Below are 21139 nucleotides of genomic sequence, written 5' to 3' on the forward strand. Positions count from 1 at the left end.
CCCTTGCTCTTCTCACCTTTTCTCTCTGTCACCTCACTGTGTTGTTCTTGTCTTCAACTTTGTAGTCTTCTTGGTCCCTAGATGGCTGTGGCAGTTCTAGGTTTTATAGGCAGACGTGAATGTGTCCAGCTAAAGAAGGAGATCATAGTGTTTTCAGGCTTGTATGCCTTCCTCTCTCTTTTTTTTTTTAAAAATATTTATTTATGCAGATAAGAGCTGGGGTACAGGCCAGAGGGGTGGGGGTTGGAGGTGAAAGGATTCTCCAGAGACAGAGTGGGGAACAGAACAGGCAAATCTACTGAAATACACTGCTGAGGGGAGCAGCAAGCAAGACAGGGGATAAGGACACCGCTGGGCTGCACCATGTGGGTTGCTCCCTGGCTGGGAATCAAACTTGTACAGCAGTGGCTACGGATAGCTTCATAGTGCTGCATCTTAACCCCTTGCACCACCAGGGAGGCCCTCTTCCTCTCTTTTTCAATCAATGAAGGATCTTTTCCGGGGGCATCCAGAAAATTTCCTTTCATGCCACATTAGCCAGGCTTGGGTCTGTGCCCCTTCCAAATCTGACAGTTAGACTAGTGGTTGTTTCAATGAGGCAAGACAGGCAAGTGGGGCGGGCGATACTCAGCCATGGTCAGTGGGAATGGTGCTCCAGCCAGGTGGGCACTGCTTGTACATTGCTTAACACTGCCTGGTCTCAACAAGAATCAGATGCTCGGAGTAGCCCCCGCACAGCCCCAGTGCTCTTCCATCCTGACAGGGGTCAAGGGATGTGGGGGTACGTGAGCTCATGGGGTGCATCTTTTCCAAAAGCAATGGGGAGGACATCAGTGTCTTGACCATACTGTTTATTAGCTGCATGGCTTTGTGGAAGATTACCTCAGTGCTTTGATTAGTTTCCACCTGTATCTAATGGAGATAATAGTGTTTTTAGTCATCATGCAGAATTACTGTTAAAACTAGAACTAAAGCCTCCAGTCTCAGACTGAGACATTGACTATAGCTATAGTGGAGGTGATGATGATGTGATGGTAGTGGTGATGGTGGTGGTGGAAGAGGTGTGGTGGTGGTGGTGATGGTAGTTAAGGCAGAGGGGAGCGAATGGATGGGGTGCTAGTAATAGGGAATGTGGAGGTGGTGGAGGTGATGATGGTGGTAGAGGTGATGATGATGGTGGTGGAGGTGATGATGGTGATGGTGGAGGTGATGATGATGGTGGTAGAGGTGATGATGGTGGTGGAGGTGATGATGGTGATGGTGGAGGTGATGATGATGGTGGTGGAGGTGATGATGGTGGTGGTGGAGGTGATGATGGTGATGGTGGAAGTGATGATGGTGGTGGTGGAGGTGATGATGGTGGTGGTGGAGGTGATGGTGGTGGTGGAGGTGATGATGATGGTGGTGGAGGTAATGATGGTGGTGGTGGAGGTGATGATGGTGATGGTGGAGGTGATGATGATGGTGGTGGAGGTGATGGTGGTGGAGGTGATGAAGATGGTGGTGGAGGTGATGATGGTGACAAGGACAGTGTGATGATGGTAGTGAAGATGGTAGTGATGATAATGATGGTAATGGTGGTGAGGTGGGGGGAAAAGAAAGAGGAAGAGAAAATGTACCTGCTCTTCTTGTTTCACAGGATGAGAGTCAACATAAAAATGTCTGGGTAAGTGCCTTGTAAACTGTAAAATACTACCCAGTGAGTCATCACTCTGGCGATTTCCAGTGCTTAGCAAACTTCCTGAATCCACGATTAATCTGTTCCTGAAAAACACTCACCCTTTGCCCTGCGCCCTTGTCAACCACACCCGGAACAAGTCACTCCAAGAGGCAGGGCAGTGACAGTTCCCAGAGACACAGGGAAAACACTCACACCTCTGGGGCCCGGGGTTTCCCAGCCAGAGGCCAGGTATTGTAGGTCTCGAGGCCAAAGAGGGAGGTAGACAAGGACATCCCCAACAGGTGGAAGCCAGCAAATGGAACACAGAAGTTTTTGGTCTGGCTTGGTTTTGTAAGTTGCTTTGATAACAGAAAGCAGATGTGAGGCCTCAAGTCTCTAGTTTTTGTTGATGTCCAGAGGCTCCAAAGGGGACAGTGAGTTGTGCCACCTGCTTAGAGCTCAGGAGCCTGGTGGGGAGAGAAGGCAGGTGGCAGGGCTCATGCTGTGACCCTTCCAGCCAGGGGATACAGGGTCCAGCAGAGCCAAGACCTCGGGGCAGGACACTTGAGGATGAAGCTCCCTGGAGCTGGAACATCCATTCCACATGAGGGACATTCCATCAGGTGTGGGACACCCATACCAGGCAGGTGCTCCCAGTGACAGCAGCTGCCATTGTGATTTCTAATTCTCAAAATTACCCTCGAGTTGGTATAACATTTTTCACATTGCTGGTGAAGAAACCCAAGTTTGGGAGATTGAGTAGCTTTTCTTGGTGGAACAGTTTTCTCCCAGGTATGTCTGACTCAGTAGAGACCTGGTTGGGAGGTGCATGTCCCTTCCATTCATACCAGGTAAAGGCCCTTTACTGCCCGGGAGCCCCTAGTTGGCATAGTAGTCCAGAGTTTCAGTCAATCCACTGACAAAAACAAATTTGCTCTACCGAAGGAACACCAGATCAGCCTTCAGGCATCCCAAGTGCTCATCACACGGGCTAGATGTGTGAACTAGGACAAGTCCTCTTACTCCTGTATAATGAGGAGCTTAGAATGGGTGTCCTTGCAGCTCCTGTTATTGTGAACTCCATTGATGTCCTAAGAGAGCCGTGCCACAAGTGATGTGGCAGAGCAGACCCTCAGGAATTACTGGTGGCCAACTGAATGAAGAAGTGAGAGAATGAAGAAGTCAGACAGTAGGGAGATAAGTATTCTAGTTTCTTCATCTCCTTTGGTTGGAGAATAGTGAGGACTATTTAGAGGTCAAGTTAAATGGTCCTTAATTATGAAACAATCTGGAATACAAGGTGCTGCTTCAAGCATTAGTGCTGTGTGTATCATCTTTGCACCTTGTACGGAGATGGGATTACATGACTGGGCTTCTCATCAATTCTGTTGGGTGTAGAATTCTTGGCAGCTTTAATAAATGCACTTGCATAAATTTAAGTGGGTACATGCAGGTTCTCTTGGTATAAATTCTCACATCCTGGTATAGTACAGCAAGTGTAAGCTATACGGTGTTGGCCACAGAGGGTGGATATCGTTGGGTGTACCGTGTGTGTGTGTGTGTGCGCGCGCGCGCACGTGCACACACATCATGCAGACACTACATGCGTGAAATAGACTTGGCAGTTTCCTCGTGATGGCCCCTGTCCTAGGAGATCTGCCCTGGCATGTCTTCTGCTCAAAGGGCGTCTGTTCTCCCAAAGCCCAAGAATTAATGCTGTCTTTGATGAACTATTTTTATTATAAGATCTACCTGTATTTATAGTGATTCTTAGAAAAACAAGGCAAGGAACTCTTTGTTCCTTCCCCTGTGTCAGAATCGAACTGCACCTTGGGCAGCACTGCACACAGACCAGAGACTGGCATCCTCACTTGCCATAGAGTTTGGAGAGACTTCAGAAGTCATCTCCCACTGTGGAAGTGGTGTTCAGAGCACCAAGAAAACAAAAAAGTGGGGATTCTTCTGCTCAAATAAAATCTGATGCTGAACCCATATGTAAAGCTACAAAAGTCTTCAGGGCTGGTTCAGGAAAAAGTGGGTGCTGTGTTTTGGTGTGTATTCTCTGTCCACACTCCATCAAATTGGCTCCCTGGACTCTCTACTCAGCTATGTAGACAACTTAACTGCGGGCTAACATGGCACTGTGATTGGTTCAATGATGGGGGAGACAGAGCCCCACTTTCTCAGCCTTCCCCTAACCATTAACTGTTCCTAAAGCAGCATTGTGGAAAACTGCAGTGCTGTATTTTTTAAATGCTTGACTAGTTCTTTTGCAGATAATAAAATCGAACCAGAGAAGAAAGTGGCTTGCCCAAATACACACAGCACCACTGGGCGCCCAAACCAAAATTATTACCATCAAGAGATAATTGAGTCTCTGCCTCTGGAGAGTTTTACTGTAACTGAAGGATGGGCTCTATGTACATGGAAGGATAAATGGAACTCTAACGGGCCTCCCAGTGGCACAAGGGGTTAAGCACCACGCTATGAAGCTGTCCGCAGCCTCTGCAGCACGAATTTGATCCCCAGCCAGCCAGGGAGCAACCCACATGGAGCAGCAGACCTCTCCTGGCTCGCCCACTGCTCCCCAGTGTATCTCAGTCAGTCTGCCTGTTCTATTCCCCACTCTGTCTCTGGTGGATCCTCTCACCACCCCACCCCCCGCATCTCTGGCCTGTACCCCAGGTCTTGCATGCATAAATAAATAAATCTTAAAAAAAAAATGGAACTCTAAGATAACTGGTGTTGAGAAGATATCATGATTTCTGGGGTCTGTGACTCTTCACTGAATCCCGAATATTTCAAACGAGAGTGTGACCATGACCCCCCATTACCAGGGGCAGCATTAAGACATGAGCAGGAAGAGAGGAAAGAAAGAGGAGACAGAGTGGAAAGGAAGCAGTAGGAGGAAGAGAGCACTGGATAGTGAGAGAAAATGATGGAAAGAAAGACAGGTGCCATCTCAAAGGGGATGTCTTCACACCTGCTCCAAGGCAGGTGGCTTTCACCCAGTGTGTGTATTATTTTTGACTTTTTGGGGGGAAGGGTTGGTGTGGAATGCATTCTGTAATCAACGTCCCAGAGGCCAGAAGGAATACGACGCCTTTACCAACAGCCATCAGCACTCACGCTCACAAGCTCACGCCCTGCACAGATGCCTGTGCTGCAGACTGTGCAACAGGCACCTGCCTCTTCTGGAGCTTTTGTCCAGACCCTTCTTACTGGCTCTGCAAACCCATTTCAGTTCTATCTCGGATCGTTCGACATCTTAGCACGAGAAGTCTGGCCCAGTTGCATCTTTGGGGCTAAGTAGGGACCAGGGAAGAAACAGTCCCCAGAACCCAAGTTGATGGTGGGGAAAATGGTTTCCCCTCCTCCGCATGTACTTTCCTGCCTCAGTCTCTTCCCAGTATCCCAGTTTTCCAGGAGGTTAATTGGATAACCTCTAAGATTCCATCTATCTCCCGGACTCCTTGGCTTTCAAAGGGATTCTGTTACTTCTGCCTCGCAGATAAATTCCCATCATGGAAAAGCACTTTCTTGACAATGAGATTGTTCCTTAAAGACCTGGGTTCCAGCCTCAGCTCATCTCTCTTTAGTCTGCAGACTCTTCAAGGGCAGCCTCCCTCCACCCTCCCCTGCAGGCTAAACCCCCACTGAGCCCCTCTTCTGTTGTCTGATCACCAATAGCTCTGCTTTGATGTCCCAGAAGTGCCTTAGATTCAGCAAGTCCAGAACCCATGCCTCCCCTGTGTTCCTCTTCCTCAAGTTTCCTCCCGCAGTGAGAGGCGCTGCCATCCAGAGGCACCCAAATTAGAAAGCTCAGGGGGGAGGGCAGTGCACTTCTTCTGCTGCCTCTTCCCCCAACCCCTACGTGCAACCACAAATGAAATTACATTTTTATATTGCTCAAATCCACCTACTTCTTACCGATCCCACTGACTCCACCTCTGCTCAAAATTCCATGATCTCCGTGTGGGTCATTCCCCAACTGTCCACCCCCATGGCCACTGCCAAGCTCCATACCAGAACCACCCCGTCACCCCAGTATCCTCAGTTTGGAATTCAGGCATCACTCCCTGGCCATCATTGGAGGAGGGTGAGTGGCTGTTTGGCAAATACCCCCCACACATACACACGCACCTTTCACAAGTTTCCACAGGTCACACTGTGTCCTTTTGTAATGTCCTTTCCATTTCAACACTGTTTTGGCATATATTTTAGCCCAACATCCACAAATTTTAGAAGACCCAATGCTAATCTGTTCTTGGGTCAAGACGCTTGGGCAGCCATTGTCCCCAGACCAAATTATGATGCCAGGATAGTTGGGAAGGAAGAAGAGGACACATCTGCCTCAAAGTGCTGGTTAAATTCTACCTCTCCACCGCCTTCCCCATGTTACCACCTGATCTGGGCCTGCGTCAGCACTTGGACCACTGGCTCTTAAACTTCCAGGTGCCTTAGAAACACCTGGAAAATGGGCCTCCCTGGTGGCATAGGGGTTAAGCCTCAGTGCTAGCACCACTATGGCCTGAGTTCGATCCCCGGCCAGGGAGCTGACCCACATGGCGCAGCAGACCTCTCTTGTCTCACCTGCAGCTCCCCTCAGCAGTGTATTTCAGTAGATCCACCTTTTCTGCTCCCCACTCTGTCTCTGGTGAATCCTCTCACTCCCCAGACCTCTGGCCTGTACCCCAGTACTTCTATGCAAAAAAGAAAAGAAAAGAAAAGAAACACTTGGAAATGGTCTGTAATGCACATTTCCAAGTTCCATAATTGGGGGATCACTTCAGCAGATCCAGGAATGGCCCAGAATCCTGCACTTTTAAATTTTGCATGCTTAAGCTGCCTTGCCCAGAGCTGGGCATGGTGAGGCCCAGGCCTGTTGTCAAGGGGAGCAGGAAAGAGAGGGTGAGAGCAACATGTGTGTCTAACCTCTCACTGTGGATTCCCCTACCAGGTTCCCAGTGCCCCAGGTCTCTAAGCACCCTCCCAGCAGGCTAGGTGGGAAGAGGAGGGCCTTCAAGGGTGCTGTCCCTCTCTATAATGTCAGTGGGACCTGGACTTCTACCAGGAATTCCTCCTGACCCCATAGGGATGGGAAATCAGCCTGGGGGTTCTGAGCTTCGTGTCTCCTGGGGGCAGTGCAGGGCCTGCTCTGCTTGGAAGGCCTGGGCTGGATGCCATGCGGACTGGTGCCTTGTGCCTCCAGTGACAGACGTGTGGAGGGTCCTACAGCAGTGAGCAGTGGAGCATGAAGGATCCAAGCAGCCTTTTTGCCTGGCGGGGGCCATTAAGGCTTTGCACGGGGGACAGGGTTGTGGGAGAAAGCAATTAGCAGTGAGGGAAGCCAGTGAATCAGCACAGAGTCGGTGCGCTCTAATTGAGCCAAGGAGTTTGTCCTGTTAACTGTGGACTCCTGGGGACAGGAGCTGCATCCTTAAATGCAAAGCCCTTCTTCAAGGTGCCAGAGGGAGGAAAAAGACTACCTCCACCCCTGGAGGAAAGAGATGGGCCTTTTCCATTCACCATCCCACCCCAGCACCTGCCTCCACCCCAGAAATGCTGACTGGTTTTTGTGCTGATCTGGTCTGTGTCTTTGCACAAAGAGTTTTTTTCTCTCAAGAATGAGAGAGGTGTTTAATTTGGGGGCCAGCATACGTGAGCAGTTTGCCTTGTTTCAGCTGTGATCAGATCTTCAGTGTCTTGATAGCTTTGTTGCCATGTTGTCATCTTGGAGAACCCAGCTGGTTCGTTTCCCCAAGACCGTGTCTGCCAGCTTCAGGGTTTGGTACTTCAAAACAGTGGTACGCTTTCCCTGTGGTTCTGTCTCACCCTTCTCCTCTGTCCTGGCATTGTTTTCCTTTAGCTCAAGACATTGTGAGCGCTCTCCTGAGAATGTTCACTGACTCGCTAAATAAAATGTTTCCCCCAAAATGTATAAATTTTCTACCACTCTAATATTTGCAGAGTAACAAGAGGCATTTGAAAACTGAAAACTAAAAGAAAAAAACCCTTCAATGCCCAGTGGATTGGAGCTCTAATGGCAAACCAGAGTGGAGTTGGCCATTTGGTTTGGGGGACCCACCGAGTATCCCCCTAGATCCTACCACGGGGGGGCAGCATTCTGCTCTACCTACCGGACAGATCTGCTGGCTCAGAACTTTCCAAATCCCCAATCTAATGACTTTCCTTTTTTCTCTATTTTTGTTTTGTAGGAGCGTGTGGAATATCTCTTTCTCATCATTTTTACTGTGGAAGCATTTTTAAAAGTCATAGCCTATGGACTTCTCTTTCACCCCAACGCTTACCTCCGCAACGGCTGGAACTTACTCGATTTTATAATTGTGGTTGTAGGGTAAGTACAGCTGCCCTTTTCCATTCCTGCTCCTGCCCCTTCCACCACCAGTATGGACGCCCTTTTTCCTTCTGTGTTCTCTCTCTTTTTGATTTGCCACAACAGCGCCAGGCTTCAGGCAAGATGAAAGGAGCTATTGAAAATCACTTTGAATTCAGACTTTCTCCAAAGAGAGAGGAACTATCACCTGAGAATACCTGCTCTCCTCTGCTCCCACATGCACATGTGTGCTAACACACCCACGCACGCATGCACACATACAGAGTTGAATCTGATTGCTTTTGGTAGAATTCAGAGTCCTCTGTGCAGCTGAGATTCCTCTGCCCAACGGTCTTTTATTCCAGATCTGACTACATCAGTCCCTGCACCTCCTCCGGCCAATCTCCCTGCCTTATCACTGAGCAGATTTAGCTCAGCTTGCCTGTAAGCATGCAGGTGTAGACACACAGTGGGGAGGCGCCAGAGCTACCAGGGGCCTCCCTTACTTCCTTTACCTCTGTGGGTTCTGCAACCCCAAGAAACCAGACTGTCAAGACAAGTGAGAGAGAAGAAAACAGGTAACCATGTAGGTTAAGGTGCTGGGTGACCAGGCCTGCAAATACACCTTCCCCAAGTCTCCCCACTCCACTGTATGAGATGAGGCCAAACCCATCCATGCTTTAAAAAAAAAAGTGACTGGGCCTCCCCAGTGGCGCAGTGGTTGAGCGCTGGGTTGCAAAGCTGCCCACGGCCTCTGCAGCACCGGTTCGATCCCCGGGTGCTCCCAGACCACCGGAGGAGGGTCCCACATGGCGCGCAGACCTCTCCTGCCGCCCGCTGCTCCCCTCAGCAGTGTACTTCGGTCCTTCTGCCTGCTCTGCTCCCTGGTCTGGCTCTGGTGAATTCTCTCACCCTCCCGCGCTGCTGATTGTACCCAGTGCTTGTATAAATAAAAATAAATAAATCTTTAAAAAAAAAAAAAGTGACTAACCTTAAACAAATTTAGACATAATGATCTCCTTATCAGGGAATGCATAACTTTACACAAAGATCCTCCATGAAATGCTTGGCCCCAACAGACCTACACGCCATGTACAATACAATGCAGTAAGATGCGTGTGGTGACCCAGCAAGAGCGAGCAGCTTTCTGAGCTTGCCATTGCCACTTTGGCCACTGACATCTCCACTCTGCCGGGGTCCTGATAGGCTTCATGATAAGGTCACTGTGTCACTGGGCTCTTATCCCTGGAGGCTATTTTCAGGGAGGCTTTTCCACCATCCCCGTGAAGACATAGGCCTGTGGCTTCCCCAGAAAACTCACTGGTCCTTATGCAGGGGAGTGTCTGCTCTTCCAACAGGAAATGACACAGGAGCAAATCAAGATCATTAACAGTTATTTCCTTGTCGCTGGCCATCTGGATGGCTTATTAGAGTGGTTTGGAGCTATTTTAAGGGGGTTTCTTGGTTGTCATTTTTGCCCGGTCAATGAATGACACACTTTGGCCACATGAACGTCAGGGCTATTTGGGTGACGTAAAGAGCACTAAAATGATCAGGGTGTGTGCCAGGTATAGATCTGGCTCCAGAGGACTCAAGCTGAGGATGCAGCTCTATGAGAGGCCAGAACCAACCAAGAGGGACTAAATAAATGCTTGGAATGAACCCAGCAAACCACAGCAAAGGTGCATTGTTTCTAATGCCCCTAAATTCTTTTTAAGCTCAGCATAACTCAGCCTCTTTCTCAAGGCCTCGGTCTCCTGAGAGCCCCTCACACTGCACCGAAAGAGCCCCTGGAGGGAGACCCACTGCTTCTTGCACCAGTAACACGGGAGTCTTGCAGGGACTCGTTTTCTTTAGGCAGAGAAGCTTCATCTTCTCATGTTAATGCAGTGGGCTGGTGCTGACTGGATGATGCTTGCCCACCCAGGGCCTCGCTGCAGCTTGGGAGCTGGAGGCAGACACACAGGCAGCTTCAGTCAGGAGCCTGGGCAGGAGGGAGCGGGTCCCTTGCCACACAGCCGTACCCTTGCACATCTCCAGCTTGTGAGGACCTTGCTTCACCCCCTGGCTGCTGCTCCTCTCCACATCCTCAGACTTTTCCTGGACTCAGCCTGGTCTCCAGTCTCATCTCCCCGAGGTCCAGGCCAGGAGACTAATGAAGACGGGAAGCATCCGGATTTGACAGTCTTCCAGAAGCTGTCTTTGCTTCGCTGTTTAAGCCCCAGAGGGAAGGATGTTGCCACTTGCTCAGCTTGTGGTTCACTATGACCCTCTGGATGGTTTCCCCTCTGATCTCAGAGGTGGCTCTCTTTTCCAGAAGTGTTGGTGCTAGAGGCTCTTCATCTGGTCTAAATCTCACCCCATTCCTTCTAACTCAGAAAATGAGCTCCCTTTCCCCTCACTCCCAACAGAGGGTCTAGCTCAGCCATCTCCCTTCAGCCAAGCCCTTTCCTGCCCTCTTTGCAATATCAAATGGACACCCCTTTGCAACCCTGTGTCTCCTGGGAAATAGTTGCTCTCCTTGGTACCGCGTCTGTAGCTACTTGGAGGAGGTTTCTTCTGGGCTCCTACAAATCCGAGTGGAGTCTGTCCTGCCCTGAGGAAAGGTGGGCTCACCTTCCTGCTGCCTGAGCACCAGGCTGAGAGCTGCTGTCATGGCCATGCTGCTCTTCTTGGTGGCACACGACAAAAGACATTCACTGCACCCCCACAAGCCTGTCACATTTCCTTTCTAAAGCAGAGGAGTCTCCTTGTACGATGGGGAGGTAGGGATGTTGAATGAATATGGAGAGGACTTCAGAGGCCTCTGTGAGCTCCCTGCCCCAGAGATCCCCCTCCAGCCACAAAGACATCTGCTGCATTCCCATCACTCTCCCATGGCGGCAGCCCTGCCTTTCTGACCTGCTGAGCCCGCTCAAGCCCCCTCATTGTCCTCTTTTAAAAACTCTGCCATCCAGAGGTTGTGGAGAAAAAGGAACTCTCCTGCACTGCTGGTGGGAGTGCAAACTGGTCCAACCACTATGGAGAGCTGTGTGGAGATTTCTGGACCTACTAAACATAGAGCTTCCATATGATCCAGCAATTCCACTCCTGGGTATTTACCCAAAGGACACAGAAACATCCATTCCAAAGAACACCTGCACCCCTATGTTTATAGCAGCACTATTTACAATAGCTAAGCTATTGAAACAACCCAAATGCCCAAAAGTAGATGACTGGATCAAGAAGATGTGGCACATATACACCATGGAATATTACTCAGCAATCAAAAAAGATAAACACATGCAATTTGCATCAACATGGATGGCGCTGGAAGGGATCATGCTCAGCGAAATAAGCCAGATAGAAAAAGAAAAATACCAGAGGGTCTCACTCATAGCAGGAATCTAGAAAACATAAATAAGGGACCAGGAAAAAGAATATATATAAGAAAGTAAAAATCAAAATCAACAAACAACTATGAACCAGAGACACTCTATGGGAGGTGGGGGGCGGGGAAAGGAGGGCTTGGGGTCAAAATAAGGGGGTTGCAATTGTATGGGGAAAATAAAAATAAAATTTAAATTAAAAAAAAATTAAAAAAATAAAAACTCTGCCATCCAGCTAAGGCATGGCCAAGCATCCACATCTGGGTGTCCTTAGGGGCAGGTTTGGCACTGGATCACCTTTGTGGTGTCTGCTAGAGGAGGACCCAGCCACCCCTGCAAGCCCAGAAGACCCCTCCAGACCCATCCCTAAATTTCCACTTAAGAAAGAGTCTGTATTGGGTTGGGACAGGAGTTAAAGGAGATGAAAGTCATCAAATATCAGCTGCCTTCACTGAATAATATTTTGTGAACATCTTGTGCTCTCATAATACAGTGCTAGCTTCCAGGAAATACTAGGAACCAAGTCTGGTTTGGATTTGGAATGTTGTTCTACAAGCTTGAAGACTGGCCTCCATTTCCTATGGTTTCAGTAATCTCGAGAACATTTCTCTGCGGAGAAGGGGGCACATTCCTACCCTCTAGCCCCCATCCTGGCACCCTCTGCCTGGGGTTCAAAGTGTGCTGAGTAACATAGGATGCTGTCGAATTGCCAGACTGAGGTGAAGGGACTGGAGAGCCAGGAGAAGCTTCAGATGTGGGCTGGCTGCGGTTGTCTGAGTTCTATTAGCTGCAGAACCCGCTGCTCAAATCAAGCCTTATGTATTGCAGGGCCCTGCCTGACTCTAAGCTTCTGCAAAGCAGCAAGGGCAGCCCCTGCTTCCAGATCCAGTTCCCTGAGCCATGAGTCACTAAAGGGGCTCGAGCCTCTTCCTCAAGACCCAAGTTGCCCTGGCCGCAAACTCAGTTTCACTAGGGGACCCAGTTGAGATCTAGACATCCATCTTGACCTCAGGCCATGAGCCAGCACACTCAGCTGACAGTGAAGGGGGTCGTGTCCTCCCTGGGTCTGAAGGGCAGAACCCCCCTGCCTGGCCTTCCCCTATTTCTCTTGGTTGTCAAAGCCCAAGATGCCACACTCCCTCCCCCATGGGGTTCTGTGCATCCTCTCCCTGGACACCTCGCTCTGAAACCTTTCCAGTCTGCCCTCTCCTCCCTGCAGCCTGTCCCCCTCAAGGGTCAGCAAACACTTCCTGTCGAGGGCCAGGCCCGGCTTTGCCAGCCCAGCAGTTTCTGCCCCAACTATTCAACTCTAGATCTAGAAAACAGCAAAAAGCACAGGATGGGGGCAGCAGCGCACAGAGCATGTGCTGCCCTGCGCCCCAGCTTCATTTCTGGCCCCCCCTTTCACTTCGCGGCTCTCCCCTATGGTCCTGCTTCCCTCAAGTTCTCTCAAGAAGTGGACACACTCTCTTCTAGATGCCTCACTCTGGGAGGCCAGAGGAGGGGCCTTGCTTTCCCTTATTTCTACTTCACACCACTGCCCCTCCAGCTCCCTAAAAACCTCCAGGTTTGATGTTTGTGGCCCCAGGCCCTTCTCCCCTCTCCAGACTTTGACTCATTCCGCAGTCCTTGAAGTCACAAGCTCCTGACTTGCTTCCAGCTTCTCCAGCACACAGCTCCCACCATCACCTGCCAAGGGCTTCTTGGTTCCTTGATAACTTCTTCCCCAAAGATCCAGACCTCGTCCTACCTCAGCTGCCCACTCCCTCTGGTATAGACAATATCCCAGTCAGAACTAATAACTCCTCTATCCCATCACCTCAAACCAAACAACCTACTCTCCAGACATCAACCCCCACCTTTCCGGCACCTCCCTCTAGCACCTTAGCTCACCTGCCCACTGCATCTCTGTTCCTCCGTCCATCCTCTCTACTCGGCTCACCAGCGTAGGCGCCACGTTCAGTGCTCACAGTCCTTCGCCTGCTTTTACACTCCACTTCCTATTCCTCGCCATGCCCTTGCTCACTTGGAAAAGCACCGGCCCTGATCACGCCCCAGCAGGCTAAGCTGCCCCAGCTGGCTGGCACAGGCCCACACTCCCTGCCCCAGGCAGGCTTCTGCCCACAGCAAGTGATTCTTTTCAAACTTTGCTCAGATCAGATTGAAAGGGAACGGCTCAGCAAATGAAATCTTTCCTGTTTGCTGCTAAAGAGCCACAGGCCTGGTGCAGTAAATAATGCAAAGTAAGTGTAAATAACAAGTTTGCTTCCTTGATAAGCATATCTAAAGGAGGTGACATTCTAACACCGGGGGCCCACTGGCCAGGCTGATGGATCTCCCAGGCCAACCTCGGGTAGCTGCATTTTTCCCATTTTGTCAAGAACTTTTGTGCTCCCTGACCTATGTTATCAATGCAAGATGGCTGTGAATGAAAGAAACCCTTTGTCCCTAGACTGGTGCTCACACCTTAGGGGACTACCCAGGTCTGGGACCTCACGCTTGAGTAAAGAAGCGCCTCCTGACCGCACCATTCCTGAAGTACTGCTGGTTCATCCCCTGCCTGGGTAAAAGGCTAGAATTTATTTCTGCAACAGTATCACTGTCTGACTCAACATCCTCCAACGGTTCCCAGCGCAGACAGAAAACCAAGCACATGTAGCGTCCCCACTTCCTCTCCACCTCTTTGGCTCTTCTCCCCTTGTTTGCTCTGCTCTGGCCAACTAGCACCCCTCTCCAACTAGCACCCCTTGGCCCTTTTTTTTTTTAAGATTTATTTATTTATACAGCACTGGGTACAGTCAGAAGTGCAGGAGGGTGAGAGGATTCACCAGAGCCAGAACGGGGAGCAGAGCAGGCAGAAGGACCGAAGTACACTGCTGCGGGGAGCAGCGGGCGGCAGGAGAGGTCTGCGTGCCATGTGGGACCCTCACCCAGTGACTGGGGATCGAACCGGTGCTGCGGAGGCTGCAGGCAGCCTCGCAACCCAGCGCTCAACCGCTGTGCCACGGGGAGGCCCTCCCTTGGCTCTTTTAACTGAGTTTCTCTTCTGCCTGGAAGAGTCTCCCCCCTTAGCCAAACGGGCCATTCCTTTACTTGCTTCAGGTCTCTGTTCAAACGTTTGCCCAAAGAAAGTTCCTTTCCTCCTCATCTCAAGCCAGAAGGACTGCAGCTGGCTCCTCTGCACCCCTTTCCTGCTGCACTTGTCTCCTTGGGCTTGTCATGCTCTATCCTGCAATATACATTTACTGGATATTTATTTCGTTGTCTGACTCCCCCATTAGAACATAAGCTCCAAGAGGGGAAGGACGTTGTTTATTTTGCTGTAGCCTCAGTCTATACCAGTGCGAGGCACACGGTCTGAATATGCCAGCGAAGGCAGAGTGGCAGAGTGGAAATTTCCACGTCTCAGTGATAAGCCTTGATGTGATTTTGCTCTCACTTGAAACTTACTCTTTTAGCCATTGGGTCATTCATTCATCTGTCAGCAGAAATCTCTCGAGCATCTGTGTGTGCCTGCACAAGGTAGAGTTTTGATAGGATCACCTGTGTCCAGGTACAACTCAAAGAAGGGTGGGTGTTAGGAGCAAGTGGACCAGGAAGAGAGAGAATGTGGCCCCAGGCCACCTGACAGCGGGAGTGAGGCAACCTGGAGGGAGAGGGCTCTGCCAAGGAACAGGGGCACCAGCATCAAACCTGATCTCTTGCCTAAGGCTGCCCCACTCACACAAAGCCAGGTGTGTTCTCACTACTGACGGCCTTGCTCAAGCCTCTCTGGGAGATGCTTACCCCTATGGCACTGTGATACCCACACTGAGGGAGACCCCCCCACCAGCTCCCACCCTACACACACACACACACACACACACACACGCACACCCTCGCTCCTGGCCTGAGGCCTCTGTAAGCGCTGCTCTCCCAGGCTTCAGACAACTTAAGAGCTCCAGCCGGTCAGTGAGAACCTGTCCTGACAGCTTCTTCTCTCCTTCCTCTTCCAGGCTTTTTAGTGCAATTTTAGAACAAGCAACCAAAGCTGATGGGGCGAACGCTCTAGGAGGGAAAGGGGCTGGATTCGACGTGAAGGCGCTGCGGGCCTTCCGCGTGCTGCGCCCCTTGCGGCTGGTGTCCGGAGTCCCCAGTAAGTAACGCTGTTGTTCTCACTTACAATGTTATCTTGTCACCACCCTCTGTTTGGCTTTGCGGGATTGCCAAGAGCACTGTGCAGAGGAGACTGATTTCATATAAATGGGTTTTTTTTTTCCCCCTTAAATGAGTTCCTCTGCTTTAATGAACCCGTCACTAATGCGAGTCCATTAAAGCACACACTGGCCCCAGTTCCTGTAAACACCTGGAAAAGATCCACCATGTCTCACAGCCAAATGAAGATAGTCTCTACAGAGAAAACAATCCTGGACCATTTGAGCGATCCCCGAAAGGCCCTAGGCTGAGAATTTAAATACATTTGCAGTGGAAGGACCAGGTGAGCAGACTAATCCCCAGGGCTCACAGGGGATTTTAGCCAATTGGATTATCTCTACTTTCTGTATTTTTCCAAAGAACAATCACAAGGCATCAAGGGATGTTCTGAAAGTTCTGTTTGCTATTTTCCCCCAACCCTCTCCTCCTTTCATGTCAAATAGGGCATCTCCGGCTCGAAACCTACTTATAAACACACCGCCTTGTCAGTGTGGAGCTGGTTCTGTCCAAAGGGTGGAGGGTGTTCAGCTCTCAGAGTCAGCAGAAGGGAAGGTGTTGGGGAGCTGTGTCCAGCAGGATAACAGCTCCCGGTCCCCCGCACCTCTAGAGCCTGTCCCGGGATACTCCCTGGGCACTGAACAGGGCAGCTTGGCATCCCACACCAACTCCAGCACACCCCAGCCCAGGTTGCTAAGACAGTTTTCAGAGAACTCTTCCTTCTACTCCTTGTTTGACTTGTGATATCAAAGCGTCATTCTGGACTTGTATGCTGAGATGTTTCTTTCAAGTCGGCTCTATCAGATCTGGTCCGTGATTCAAGGCATGGGGATCCTTATGACCCACTGGGCTGAGTTGAGATGGGCTTGGAGGTGGGAGCTGGGCATGAAGCAAAGGGTTCTCTGCACACCCAGCCTTTACTCCCTGTGTCACTTTGTGACATTTATGCTACTTGGTGATAGCTTTAGAGTGATAAAACCATAGAGATGTGAGGGGCCTTATATTCACCTTTTGTTATAGGACAGGGAGAGGGGCAGCCCAAACCCCGCAAACCTGCCTATTTTAAATGGGTTTGGCCATCCGCCGCATCAACACAAAACACATGAGACTAATGGGAAGGATCTTTAATAAAACTAGGAAACAATACAGGTAAGGCAAAGAGTCTAGTTTCTAAATGAAGCACCCAAAGTTACCCGTCCCCTCGTGGGTAAAAGTCCATCCATATGGGATCGTCCCAGAGCAAGGCCCCAAAGCCTGCTACAAGTCTAAAGCATCTTCCAGTGGGGACCCACAAGTGGGGACCCACAGAAAAGGGTCACAAACAACTGGACAAGCCTGGAAGGAAAAGAGCAAAATCAACATCAAGATAAAAGCTGCCATTGTCACCTCCCCACGGGTCTCACCCACATCTGTGTCACCCCGTCCACGACCAAAAGACAAGCGCAGTTTAGCTCAGTTTCTTCACGTGTCTCTAGGCTCCATGCGCCTCCTCCAGGTCTCCTTCTGGCTCCATCCTGCTTCCTTCCTCAGTCTCTTCTTCAGCTTCTCCCCTTCCTGCTCAGCTCCATCCTCGCTTGGGTGGGGCAGGGAACCTCCCCCTTTCCTGGGGACCACCCTGTTGCACTATTACATCCTTTTTATACATGCACAGAATTGTAAAAAGTGCTTCCCAAAGCAACTTAATTACTAGCGGCTGAGCAGGACTAGAGCGGGCCTCCTAACCTTCAAGGCAGCTCTCTCCCACTGTTCTCCATGACCTCTTGTGCAGAAGCCAGTGGTGTATAATGTCTTAGAATTTAACACCTCTATTCCATCTCTTCAATTATATTACAAGCCCCTCGGAGCCCAGAACTGTGTCTTCTCTTGCCTGTGACTGCTACACAATGCCTAGAATGGTCTCTACACAAAGTAGAGCAATTTACTGGATAAATAAGCTGTTTGAGGTGGAGCTGTCATGGGAAGAATTAATGTTCTAGACACAGTTGTGTCCTTCTGCATCAGTTTATTTGGGGTTTATCAAATGAAAACATGGGTGATGACCCGTGACAAGTAAAAGCTGGCCCACCTGATGGTTAGAGTCAGTGAGTCAGAAGCACACAAATCCACACAGCAAGCAATCTATGATTACCAACGATGGCCTTCATGCCTCTCTAAGCCTAACTTTCTCAGGTATAGTCAATTGTGAACCTTCCAAGATGCCCCCAAATCACCGCTCACAGTTGGACATGATCTCACCCCTGTCACCGCAAACCTCACTGCTTCCCTCTTCTGCCTCCTCACTATGTCTCCAATGCCCCCACTTCACCGCCACTTCAAGGCCTTTCTCCAGCTCTTTCCGTCTGGAATGCCACTCAGCTATCCCTGGAATTGGCCTACTTGCCTCCTTCAGGCTCTGCAGAAATGGCATCTCATAGAGAGGCTTTCCCTCATCACCCTCTCCCATCCTCATACTTCTGTGCCCCTTCTGTTAGAAAAGAAAGGAGACTAGTCCCAGGTTTCCGCACCAGAATGTTAGAAAGAAGGTCAAGATTATAAGACAAAAGCGGGCTTTATTGAAAGTCCATGAGGTGACGACTCTGGGCAGGCCAAGAGTCACGCCCCTAAATGGAAGAGCTGGTCTTTATAGGGTCTGGCTACTGTTGGAGCTTTTATTTGCCAGAAGGGGTCTGCTGGAGTTAATTACTGACTGGAGCAAGGGTCTTTCCTGCCAAAGGGGGTGTGCTAGAATTTACTGCCAGTAGCAGGGGTCCTTTGTGGCTGTTAGCTAATCTCTAGTTTAGTTTATCTCTAGCGCCTCGGGCCCCTGGGCTCTGGGCCAGTGATGGGTTTTATGATGGGCCTCTGTGTGCTCTCTTCACCTTCCCTGCTGCATTTTCCCATATATCTTTTACCCTGTTTTATTATATATTTACTGCCCCATCTCATGAGATTATAACATCCAAAACAACAACAGTGTTAGTTTTGCCCACTACTCCATCCCCAGCATCCATGCCAGATCAACCTTTGTAGAATGAACCACTCCCTTTACTGCAGCCTATAAAGAGGAGTTACTAAGAATTGACCAGCTCCCTAAAATCCTGCTAAGACTAGAAGGACCTGTGCCTTCTTTAGCATCTTCAAAGTGTTTTTATTTCTATCTCATTTGATCTTCATGGCATCTATGTGACATGTAGACATGCCCAATGGTGATAAGTACATATTTAAGATGTTATTTCCCATAACAAATAGATTAAATGGGTGTGTGGGGCATGTAATTCTGAGCCAGAAAGTTATTTTTTTAAGTCCATATGTGTACCAAATACCAGTGAAGTCTTAGGATGGCAGATATGAAGGAGGTGAGATGATTGTGGGAGTACAAATCCATGAGTCATTTATTAATTTGTTCAACAAAACACACTGCATGATTTCCTCCATTGTAGCATATACAGCAGTGAGTCAGATGGTAAGTGTGTTCACAAAGAATCTGAAGCATGGAAGGAAAAACGTTCATAGAAATGATGGTATAGCACAAAAACTGGAGAACACCAAAAGAAAGAAAAAAAATGTTAAATATTATGAGTTCTGTGACAAGGATGCTTTTGGGAGTAGGAACAGAATCAAGAAAGGCTTCTTGGAGGAGGTGGCATTTGGGATGAACCTTGAAAGATAAGCAAGGAGGTGCATCCCAGGAAATCATGAAAAGCAAAGAGAATGAGCACAACCCTGGCGTTGTAGACTGCAAGGCCCTAATGTTTGGAGTTGATTTTACTGTAGTGTAACAGTCAGTTGACTCTGCCCATGAAATTCTGTGTAGTTGGAAGATTTGTCCCCTCCATTTCATTGAGACTCTTCCACACTAGAGGAAATCAGTTCCCCACGCCTAGGAGGCTCCCCCCCCCCCACAGCAGAAGTGCTGCTAAGCTTGCATATTGTACCCAAGGAGAAGCCATATGGAACAATAAACATTCTACAGTGAATGTGAACAATAAATATGGAGGGTTGTGATTAAATATTTGCAGTGTGTGTGAAAGGAGGGCTTTTATTTGTGGAGCAATAAGCAAGGGGTCATTTCCTCCTTTTCATACAACCCCATATGCCCTCCTGCAGAAGAACTCTCAGGAACTGAATAAAAGGATGAGAATGTGATTGATCTGGTCATGAGGGGATTGAAGAGTCACCTCCATGCAAGACCAGTGTCAGCCTTCAGAACACCCTTCAGGAACATTTTGAACACTCTCTGGAGCCCAAACACTACGTGAGGGCCTGAGGACACTGAGATCAATAGGTTACTGCCCCATCTGTAAAGGCACTTGAATACTTTATAGACTTTACATAGAATATGTTTTTTTTTCTAATATGAATTTTTATTTTTAAAAATATTTATTTATGCATACAAGAACTGGGGTGTAGATCACAGGTGTGAGGGGGGAGGGGATTCACCAGAGACAGAGTGGGGAACACAACAGGCAGACTGAAATACACTGCTGAGGGGAGCAGCAGGTGAGTCAGGGAGAGTCATGCTGCATCACATGGGTCAGCTCCCTGGCTGGGGATCGAACTCATGCTGCAGTGGCTGCCGATAGCTTCATAGTGCTGCGAGTTAACCCCTTGCACCACCAGGGAAGCGCCTGATATGAATTTTTATAAGATTAAATCTTTCTCAGTGGAAAGTGTGATTTCTGGAAGTATCAGTCTAGAAAATAGGGGTTTGCTTCTTAATTGAGAAGTGAGAAGGAACAGTGAGGCCTATGAGTAAAGAGGGGTCAGACTCTTTCTTCCTATTTTCCTTTGGTTAGGTAAAAACTCTCCTGGAAACAAACCAGCACCTCTCAGCTGGCTAATACCTGTTGAGAGGACACTGTGCAGAAGACAGCTGTAGAAGGGGAGACTAAAGATGCAGTGGTCGTGAGCAGGAGCTTTTGAGGCAGAGTGCCCAGCTTCTGTCACTGACTTGCTCTGTGTCTTCAGGAAAGTTACCAATCCTCTCTGTGCCTTAGTTCCCTCATCTGTAAAGTAGGAATAATAATAGGGCCTATTTTGTGTGCTATGGCAAAAATAAATGAGTGAAACAGAGCCTTCTTGTAGCAGGTGCTCAGCTAAGCAGTAGCTGTTCCATTGCATTGTATCACATTAGGTACGTAAAATAGAAATAAATACATATTAAGATCACTATGAAGACACAGCAGATATAATGTCTTTATTATCTTTATAATTTAGTATAATTTGTGTCTATAATTTAAAAGGTAAGGAGTATTCAGGGGTTAAATAGTAATTGAAGACCAAAAACTACCAGAAAAGAATGTTATGATTATTTGACTCAGTACAGGTCGTGAAAGGAATTCAAGGGTCAGGTTTCCCAGGGACTGTGGGGGTTTAGAAAAATGTTAATGAAGGAGACAGTATTTGAGATGAGCCCTGATGTTTACCTAGAAGAGGTGGGGACAGAAAGGGGAAGACTTTGGGGTTGAAAATCCCATTTATTTTGTCACCAATGCAGACCAGCCCAAACCAGCACACAGGTGTGTACAGGGACCAACCTGTTACAGAGGAGAAAGCAGTGAGAACAGGTAGAAAAAGATACTAAGGAGCCAACGTGGTACATCT

General features: G+C 49.0%; 1 protein-coding gene across 1 annotated transcript in view; it reads left to right on the forward strand.

Annotated features, from left to right (window-relative positions):
* The window catches only part of CACNA1C (calcium voltage-gated channel subunit alpha1 C), a gene marked incomplete at both ends in the record, with an annotated part of 632466 nt that overhangs the window by 414069 nt on the left and 197258 nt on the right, over positions 1–21139 (forward strand). The window contains 2 exons of the mRNA XM_084255863.1: positions 7879–8018; positions 15361–15500. Coding sequence (XP_084111989.1) covers positions 7879–8018; positions 15361–15500 — 280 coding nt within the window. The remainder of the gene's footprint in view (positions 1–7878; positions 8019–15360; positions 15501–21139) is intronic.

This window comes from Talpa europaea, assembly GCF_964194135.1.
Source record: "Talpa europaea genome assembly, chromosome: 15".
NCBI lineage: Eukaryota > Metazoa > Chordata > Mammalia > Eulipotyphla > Talpidae > Talpa > Talpa europaea.